The following is a 10,253-nucleotide window of genomic DNA, read 5'->3' on the forward strand; positions in this document are numbered from 1 at the left end:
GTCCATCTCAAGACCGTGTCGACTCCTTATGCCATACTCCTTGTGATTAAAAATCACTTGAGGACCATAAGAACTTGGCACTCTCTAATGTATTCTCCAATAGACTCACACTAAAAAATATATAATAGTATAATAGTAATACATTCCAGTTTAAAATCATTTTTGTGAAAGAATTAAACTGTTACAAAAAAAAAAGAGACAGAAGAAAAGTTATTTCATGGAAACATAGACATGCATGTTGCTTAATTCAAAAAAATTTTTAATATCCAAGTGATAAACTTACATCCACTTTCATAAACAATTTATCACATGTCTTCTTGGAAATAAGTTTCTGCTGGAGCTTTAACAAATTATCAGTGTGGTTACCAGACTCTGGAGAAATCCAAAACAACATTGCTTGTATCTTGACTGTAGCATCCTTGAAATCAGCATAAAAACGAATTGCTTCCTCCAGCATTAGTGTAGGAGCAAAACCAATTCTCTTTGGTATCACACTGAATGTCTCATTATTAAATAGTTGTCTATTTAAAATGGACAAGGTTGGCTGTGAAGGTTTTTTTTTTTTTAATTCATTCTAAAATGAAAAGTACTCGTCGATTTTAAACATACACGAGCTATAAAAACTACTCTAATAAAAATCGGAATAAATTAAGAGAAAAACTATTTACAAGAATATCTAAATAATATAAATATTGCTTAAATACATAAATTATATTTTTCTTACTTCAACATCGTTTAATAGCTGTTCTTGATTAGCTACCGATTCAGTCACAACAGGTTTAAGTTTCCTATTGTTATTTGAAACAGATACCTGTGGAAGCCTTTTTACCTTTAAGCTGTGACACTTGGTATACTGTCGTTGTCGAAAATTGTTTGGCAACTTTTTTTAAATGAGATCCTAACATAACCAAAATATAGTCTTATAGTTTATAAAAAAAAAAGTAATAGCAAATTCATGAGGCTGTTTGCTAAACAAACATTAATGCATAAATTGTCAAATAAATATTAAAAAATTTAAAAAATATTAACTTTTAAAATTTACTTACTAATAATACATAATGCATAAATGATTATCTATTTACACCAAAAAGTACATGAACTTAAAAAGAATAAAATCTTTAAATGCAAAATTAATACTATCACTTTTAGTATGAACTAATTGGACTAACAAATACATTATTAAACGTAATATTTCACTTACCCATCGTTGACCATAACAAGGATATAAGCCAAGACAAGTCGACTTTAACTTTGAAAAAAATATTTTGTGCAGAAGAATTCTATTTTCAATGATAGCATGAGTTGGAATATGGGAGAGGCAGAATGATAACAAACAAGCCATTAATTCTCTGGCCACAATCTTATCTTCTACTACAGAGTTGCTGCTAACAAATTGTTTAATGTGTGGAGGAAAGTAATTAATGAGTTGTTGTCTAACGTCACCAATAAAAGGAATTTTATCAATCTAAATCAATATGCAAGTAGATATTAATACCATAATATTAGGAGAAAGTGTTATTAAACTTGACAGGGTAAAATCTTCAAATAAAAAAATGTAAATTTATTTTTATAATAAACAATTTAGAACAAGTTATAAACTATAACATTTAATGATCAAGTGCTTCGTAAGTCAAAAAATGTTTTTCATCAATATCAGGATGTAAGCCTGACAATGGCACCACCTATATAAAACTCAATTAACCGCCTATATAAAACTCAATCAACTTTAAAAAAAATAAAGAAGTATAAACTCCAAATATTGAAAAAAAGCTATACAAACATATATAACAATATATATATATATATATATATATATATATATATATATATATATATATATATATATATATATATATATATATATATATATATTGTTAATCTTCATTTCAATCTGCATTAGCATTTCATAAAACCTATTGCAAAGAAAATATTATTTGGGAAAAAACAAGAACGTTAAAGGTAGAAAATAAAAAGTTTGAAAGAAAAATTAGAGAGGCGTTAGAAATACAAAACAACATGTGCTCTGCGCAAAATGGCGGAATTAACCTTGATGAAGGCCAATATGTCAAAACTATGTCTTGGACGCCATTTTTAAAATTTAAAAATTAAAAGAAGCCATTCAACCCCTGACGTCAATAGTAACAATTTTATATAAACTATAACGATTAAAAATTATTGTAATATTTTACAAGCTGATGATGCTGGTATCTATAACCCAGCGAAAATTTCTTACATAATAATATTATTTGTATTGAGAGAAACTGTATTTCTTGATGTTTTAAAATAATATATATATATATATATATATATATATATATATATATATATATATATATATATATATATATTATATATATATATATATATATATATATATATATATATATATATATATATATATATATTATATATATATATATATATATATATATATATATAATAAAATTAAGCAAAATAACATTTACAAACTCAGTCTAAAATAATTTGTGACAATATTATTCTTGCAGTAAACTTTAGGTTGTATTTTCTCACTCTGTAAATAGGTGCATATGTACTTTATGAATGACTCCTAACTGTATTTAGCTATTTAATTACAAGTAATATATGGAAGTGCTGGGGGTACAATATAGATGTTACCAGCCTCTTTAAAGTAAAATGCAGGCCAAGGAAAAGGAATATTTTCTGTTGAAATAGGTGTTAAAGGAATATTAATATCTTCAATACCACTAAAAAATCCTTTTATCTCATCATATGCAACAGATTGGAGCTGTGTTGTAATAAAAAACTTTTTGTCACCTATTACTTGTATCTCCTTAATTATATAAACAAGAAATTGTAAACCACTATTAAACCACAAACATGACCCAAGACAATATTTAATACCATTAACCTGAATACAAGATATTACATTTTTCCTAAAAGTTACTTGATCTAATTCACAGAGAACTCCATTATTCAACTCACCAGTAGAACTGTAAAAAGATGATACAGTGTTTAAAATCATTCCCTTTAGGGCTGTATATGGCAAATTTTTAAAATTAAAATGTCTGATATTTTTAATTACTTGGTGTTTTCTCTCAAATCCCATGCACATGTGGTATCGTAGAGGACCAAATTGTCTGGATTGATGTGAATAATGTATGAGAAAATGAAGCTTAGGTATAAATTTTTCTGGATTTCCATAAAAAGTGTATGATAAGCAGCTATTTTTTCCTCTGAGCAAAATAAATAAGCATCAGTTGTAATTGGAGAAAGACATAATTGAAGTATATGAAGAAGTTTAATTAGGCATGAAAAATGAAGATCAACCACAGTGGTTCTCAAAAAAATAGGCAAAACACGGCAAAGAGATAGCACCTGAACACTTCCAAATTTGCCCTTAATAACTAAATCGACTATTACAGGTGGTTTTTCACTGTCCAGTGGATACTGAAAGCACTTTACAAAGTCATTTAAGCTATCTAGTGTAAATAAACCTTGAAAAACAGCGTTATTTAAGTAAAGTTCTATCTGTAAAGGTATTACACCTTCTAGCAAATCATGCATGGGATCAAAAAGCACTTGTTTTGTGACATCAAAATTTCTAATTTCTGATAAAATGCTTGCAGAATGAACACCATACAATTTTGACCATTTTTGACGTTGTTTGGGAGTGGATTATCAAGTTCTTGGACTCTTATCTTATGTTCTTCTATATCACGAACAATACACTGAGAATGTCTATTGTGAATAAGCATATCTGAACGAGTAGAATTACAAACTCGACAACACCTAAGAACCTTCCTGTTAAAGCCTTCCTTAAAACCAGCAATTGCATTACATGCTAACGAATCACCAATGAAGTTCTTCAATTTAACTGTGAATCGCTTACCTTTAGTATCGGTTAGAGTTGAGGAATCAAATAAAGATAGCTCATTTAGAGATTGAACTAAATCAAGTAGAAGTGATTTCATGAAGATTTTATTTTTAACTGATTTAGAACCAGTTATTGATAAGGAAAATATTGAAAAAGTTTTACTGAGGCTATAATCAGCTACATTTAACAACTGAAAATACAAAACCCACAACTTATGGTTTCCTCTCGATTTACCTATTGGATTGGTAATACCTAAATCATCTGAAAACAATGAAATCAATATTTCAGTAGAATTTTCTAAACACTTATCATATTCAGGGGATATCAAAATAAACTTAAGTATTTCTTTAAATGAAATATAGGATCCCTGTAAGCCATTTTCAGAAATAGATTCAACTTTTGGTACATTGAAAGCATTTTTAAAGTACTGCTTTCTTAAATATTCTGCTGATAATTGCTGGCAAATTGTAGATAGCTCTTCTTTTGGTGTGTTATCAGTTAAAATATCTTTTAAATTTGAAAAAATAATATTGACTACATTTTCAGAACATCTATATTTTCCTCTCAGGTGTAGAGCTAATGCACCAAGCTTTCTATTCTCTGTTAGAATCTCAATGTCAATTTCTTCAACTGTGTCATCAATTTCTTCAACATCTTCAATCATAGTAATTGGAATGAGACAGTTTTTATAATGAAGTTGAAAACCTCTAACACTTTTAAATTTAGTAAAACAATTATCGCATACTACTGAACCTGCCTGACCATGTAATTTTAGATGAGATATCATTATATAAGGTCTATATGTTTTAAAATCACAAATACAACAATTTAACTTTACTTTTTGGATTGCATTTGTTAGTGGATTAGATGCAAAAGCCACTTGAGCAGTATAAGATAGTTGACTGGAAATGCCTGTCAATGAAGACTGTGAAAACCCACGTTTTTGAGCTAAAGCTTCTTGAATAAATACTGGTTCAGATACATCGGCTGCGCTCTCTAAATTTGATTGGTCACTAGATTGTTGGTGTGAAGTAGGTGTCTCATCATAAGTCAATAGTGGAGGATTGGATGAATGCTTTGAACAATATTCTGCTGGTAAGCATGATGACATTTGGCAGAAAGAGCTTGAATAAAGTTTAGACACTGGCAAAGACATGGCCTCAACTTCCAGATTTTGCTCATTTAGAATGGCAACAAAAGTATCTTCATCCACATTACATCCATTCCATGTGATTCCACAAATGTTCCCACTTGTACTAGCAAACTTCTTTGAAACTAAAATGAAAACATAACTTTAAATAAAAACACAACTTTGAAACTAAAATAAAAACAAAACATAATTTTTCTTCAGATCTGTCTTTTTTGTAGGCTCTAAGAATATTTCAAATTTATTTAAAAAATTAGTTTAAATGAGTTTAAAAAATTAAAAAGGTAATGTGGGGTAACTTTGACACCAGAATTTGACAACCCCACTTAAAAGCAGCAACTTAAAATAAAACATAATAAAATAAAAAAAATATATATGTGTATAAATAAAGATATATTTTATATATTATATTGAAATGTTTTGCAGTCTGCTTTTAAAGTTACTCTATGTAAACTTGATTAAGAATTAAAATGAAAATATTAAATAGCATGCATATACATTTGCAAAAATTTTACTTAGGCAAAATATTATGTAAAAATTTTATATTATTCTTAACAATCTATAAACATTATTAAATGTGTATTTCTGAAATTTTTAAAAATAAATATGCATACCATTATTTAAAAAATCAATAATACTGCTATTATTAGCAATAACAATTTTTCGTTCGCCAAGATACTTAACAAGAACAGCTTTGACCATTTTATTTTCTTCTTTGTTATTTCTTTTCTAGTTACAATATAAATTATGAAAGTAATGATATTAACCATGTTTTGTATAAATATTATTTTGTGGTAATAATAAGGCACATTAACTAATCAAATTAAAAAATAAAATTAAAATAACAATAAGGCACATTAACAATAATATTATATAAGTTATATAATATATGATTTATATATAATATATTATTAATATATCATATATAAATCATATATTATATGATTTTATTTAGGGATTTATATATATATATATATATATATATATATATATATATATATATATATATAATATATATATATATATATATATATATATATTATATATATATAATTAATTAGTAAAAAACACTTATCTAACTTTTATCTTCTACTCGGAGTTTCACCATTGCTGGATCATCAGGAAGAGTTACTAAATCTCAAAAAAAATTCAATTTATAGAAAAAAATATTTTACAGGAAGTTATAAATTATTATAAAAAATTTTTTAATTACTATATTTTTTTGTTAACGGGAAGTTACAGAAAGTAATTATGAAATAATTTTCTTTGGAATGGGGATAGTTTAATTTGGTCATTTGTTTTTATAATTTTTTAAGAGGTATTTATTTTCGTGCCTACATTTAGAAATTAATTCAGATTTTTTATTTAATAAATTTTCTTGATTCAAATGAGTAATTATTTCAAATTTTTCTTGCAAACATAGCATACATTTTTTGGAAATGTTATTATAGGCAGGGGCAGATTTTAGAATAGACCATTGTAAATTAAAATTTTTATTTTTTTCTTTTAAATCCCAAATATATTTTGACAGCATAGTCTCTTTTGAATATTTTTTGTGTTTAAACGATTGTTTGTGGTTGGCATAACGTTTTTTCCATTCCCCTCGGTTAAGCCAATATATTGTTTATCAGGGTTGTTTTGTGAGGAAACAATGCACTTGTAAATTACATTTTTCGAAAGGCATTTTCCATTTAGAGGGCAATCTATTTTTTGTTTACAATTACAATAATCAGTGTTTTTTTCTTTTATATGTTCATTTTTATTAATTAACGCGTAGTTGTGGCCTTTTATAATTCTTTCTAAATTTTTTGTACAACTATAACTTACTTTAATGGTATTTCTGTTAAAAATCTTATGTAATTTATTAGAGGGAGGAAAATGTTTGTCTACTAATTTTAGAAAAATTTTACCAATATTTGTTGAAACATTTTTGCTGTACGGGGGGTTGAACCAAATTATGTTTCTATTTCTATTACGCTTTTTTGCAATTTTCTTTTCAAATTTTAGCTCGAAATTTTGAAAGCCACTTTTTTTAAGGGCATCTTCATAAACGCGTTTAGAGGAGTTAAAAATATTTTCATTAGAAGAGTTTTGGTTTAGCCTATTGTTAATTGAAATTGGAATTTGTTTTAGAATTTGAGGGGGATGGTTCGAATTTACATTAATATGCAATAATTCGTCATTAGGTTTTTTGTAGGGCTTATAGGAACTTTCTGAGAGGTTAAATGTGACATCAAGAAAATTCACTATTTTTAAATTTATATTTATTTCAATTAGGAAGCCAATATTTTTAAAAACTTTAATAATATCTTTTCTAATTTTATCGAGTTGTGGCCCTGATTTTTTATATAATAATGCATAAAAATTTTATAATGCATAAAAAATCAGGGCCACAACTCGATAAAATTAGAAAAGATATTATTAAAGTTTTTAAAAATATTGGCTTCCTAATTGAAATAAATATAAATTTAAAAATAGTGAATTTTCTTGATGTCACATTTAACCTCTCAGAAAGTTCCTATAAGCCCTACAAAAAACCTAATGACGAATTATTGCATATTAATGTAAATTCGAACCATCCCCCTCAAATTCTAAAACAAATTCCAATTTCAATTAACAATAGGCTAAACCAAAACTCTTCTAATGAAAATATTTTTAACTCCTCTAAACGCGTTTATGAAGATGCCCTTAAAAAAAGTGGCTTTCAAAATTTCGAGCTAAAATTTGAAAAGAAAATTGCAAAAAAGCGTAATAGAAATAGAAACATAATTTGGTTCAACCCCCCGTACAGCAAAAATGTTTCAACAAATATTGGTAAAATTTTTCTAAAATTAGTAGACAAACATTTTCCTCCCTCTAATAAATTACATAAGATTTTTAACAGAAATACCATTAAAGTAAGTTATAGTTGTACAAAAAATTTAGAAAGAATTATAAAAGGCCACAACTACGCGTTAATTAATAAAAATGAACATATAAAAGAAAAAAACACTGATTATTGTAATTGTAAACAAAAAATAGATTGCCCTCTAAATGGAAAATGCCTTTCGAAAAATGTAATTTACAAGTGCATTGTTTCCTCACAAAACAACCCTGATAAACAATATATTGGCTTAACCGAGGGGGAATGGAAAAAACGTTATGCCAACCACAAACAATCGTTTAAACACAAAAAATATTCAAAAGAGACTATGCTGTCAAAATATATTTGGGATTTAAAAGAAAAAAATAAAAATTTTAATTTACAATGGTCTATTCTAAAATCTGCCCCTGCCTATAATAACATTTCCAAAAAATGTATGCTATGTTTGCAAGAAAAATTTGAAATAATTACTCATTTGAATCAAGAAAATTTATTAAATAAAAAATCTGAATTAATTTCTAAATGTAGGCACGAAAATAAATACCTCTTAAAAAATTATAAAAACAAATGACCAAATTAAACTATCCCCATTCCAAAGAAAATTATTTCATAATTACTTTCTGTAACTTCCCGTTAACAAAAAAATATAGTAATTAAAAAATTTTTTATAATAATTTATAACTTCCTGTAAAATATTTTTTTCTATAAATTGAATTTTTTTTGAGATTTAGTAACTCTTCCTGATGATCCAGCAATGGTGAAACTCCGAGTAGAAGATAAAAGTTAGATAAGTGTTTTTTACTAATTACTAATTAATTATTGCTCTGTTCTTTAAGAACATTGAGCACTCTATTTGTAAAATACACTAACATAATTTACATATTATATATATATATATATATATTATATATATATATATATATATATATTATATATATATATACATATATATATATATATATATATATATATATATATATATATATATATATATATATATATATATATATATATATATATATATATATATATATATATATATATATATATATATATATATATATATATATATTCTCTTCCTGATGATTCAGCAATGGTGAAACTTAAAGTTGAAGAAAAAAGTTAAATAAGTGTCTTTTACTAATTTATATATATATATATATATATATATATATATATATATATATATATATATATATATATATATATATATATATATATATATATCAATGCATTATGGTATATATTTCAATGATTTATAAATCATTGAATTTTGCTACAAATAATCAACCTTGTCTTATTTCTTATAAAAAATCCTCGTGCAACAATTAAACAATTTTCAAAGATACTTTCAACTCGCGCTTTTTTTACAAATACTTTTATGATGTCATATTATAAGGTGATGACATATTTCCAACCAACATAACGGTAAACATAACGGTTAATCAAACACATTACATTTATATACAAATATACAAATAACTTTGGCCAACATAACGCTTTAGACAGATTAATTACTAATATAACGGAAAACATAACGCCAAACTTTTCATTTAGCGTTATGTAACCGTTATGTTAGCGTTATATTTTTTGCTGTGTTCCTTTCAATGTGTTTCATCAATTTTATGCTTAATAAGGAAAAACTAAAAAAAGACTTTTTAGTATGGAACTCAACCACCAAGGTTTTCTACTATTTCCCTTGATCTCTCTTGAGCACTAATACAGTATTCAAAAGAGGGGAATCATCCCTTTTTTTTTGGAACAGAGACGTTAGTGATTAATGGTAAAAACTTATAGATTGTGTAAACCAGCATCAACCCAGCCCTTTGCACTAAAAGTTCTACGTGAATTGGAAAGAGGGATACATTCGTCTTATCAGCTTTACTGTTATAGATTCAGAGCTCCAGAAGCGAATTAGTTCTGACAGCTAAATGGAGGAAAATTCTTCGTGGAATTTCAGATGTGACCTTTTTCTTGGCTTCAAGAAATTTAGCTTTTCTAGGTAACTTATTATAAAGTTCTCTCAATATCAGTTTTAGTTATTTATTTAATTATTGTAATAATTTAGCTATAATTATTATATAAAATTATGTTTGCTGGTGAAATTACGTTAATGGGAAAGAAAATGGAAACTTTTTTGCTGGTATGAAGCTTGTTGGTTGCCTGATTTTTGAGGGTGAACAATCATTTAGTAAACTAATGATTGTAAAAAATTCTCTCCGATCAACCAGGGGCAGGATTGCGTTTCTGATCTTTAGATTATTTCGATTGAAGAATATTTCGCTAAAAAGGTAAGCTACAACAATGTCAACAATATTTGGACGGCCAGAAAAGCTCAAAAAATTCGTTTTTAATCGCCATGTTTACCTTTCTATAAGGTTTTGTTG

The 10,253-nt window shown here is 26.2% G+C and overlaps 1 protein-coding gene across 2 annotated transcripts; it reads right to left on the reverse strand.

The window, feature by feature from the left end:
- Positions 1 to 724: 724 nt before the first annotated feature.
- On the reverse strand, positions 725 to 5,741 carry LOC136090334 (uncharacterized). Of its 2 annotated transcripts, XM_065816860.1 has the most exons (4): positions 5,618 to 5,741; positions 4,695 to 5,131; positions 1,202 to 1,465; positions 725 to 898 (listed from the first exon to the last, which is right to left on the reverse strand). In XM_065816860.1, the coding sequence occupies exons 1-4, from the start codon at positions 5,703 to 5,705 to the stop codon at positions 887 to 889; spliced, it is 801 nt and encodes a 266-aa protein (XP_065672932.1). In that variant the 5' UTR covers positions 5,706 to 5,741; the 3' UTR covers positions 725 to 886. The 2 variants fall into 2 exon arrangements, with proteins under 2 accessions (XP_065672932.1, XP_065672931.1); XM_065816859.1 differs by lacking the exons at positions 725 to 898; positions 1,202 to 1,465 and having other exon boundaries at positions 2,891 to 5,131.
- Between the last annotated feature and the right edge of the window lie 4,512 nt (positions 5,742 to 10,253).

This window comes from Hydra vulgaris, chromosome 13, assembly GCF_038396675.1.
Source record: "Hydra vulgaris chromosome 13, alternate assembly HydraT2T_AEP".
Taxonomy (NCBI): Eukaryota; Metazoa; Cnidaria; class Hydrozoa; order Anthoathecata; family Hydridae; genus Hydra; species Hydra vulgaris.

Coding starts and splice junctions, on each gene's coding strand:
- LOC136090334 (XM_065816859.1), bottom strand. CDS start 5,705: ATGGTCAAAGCTGTTCTTGTTAAGTATCTTGGCGAACGAAAAATTGTT. Junction 5,132..5,617: donor TATTGATTTTTTAAATAATG/GTATGCATATTT, acceptor TTTTCATTTTAG/TTTCAAAGAAGTTTGCTAGT.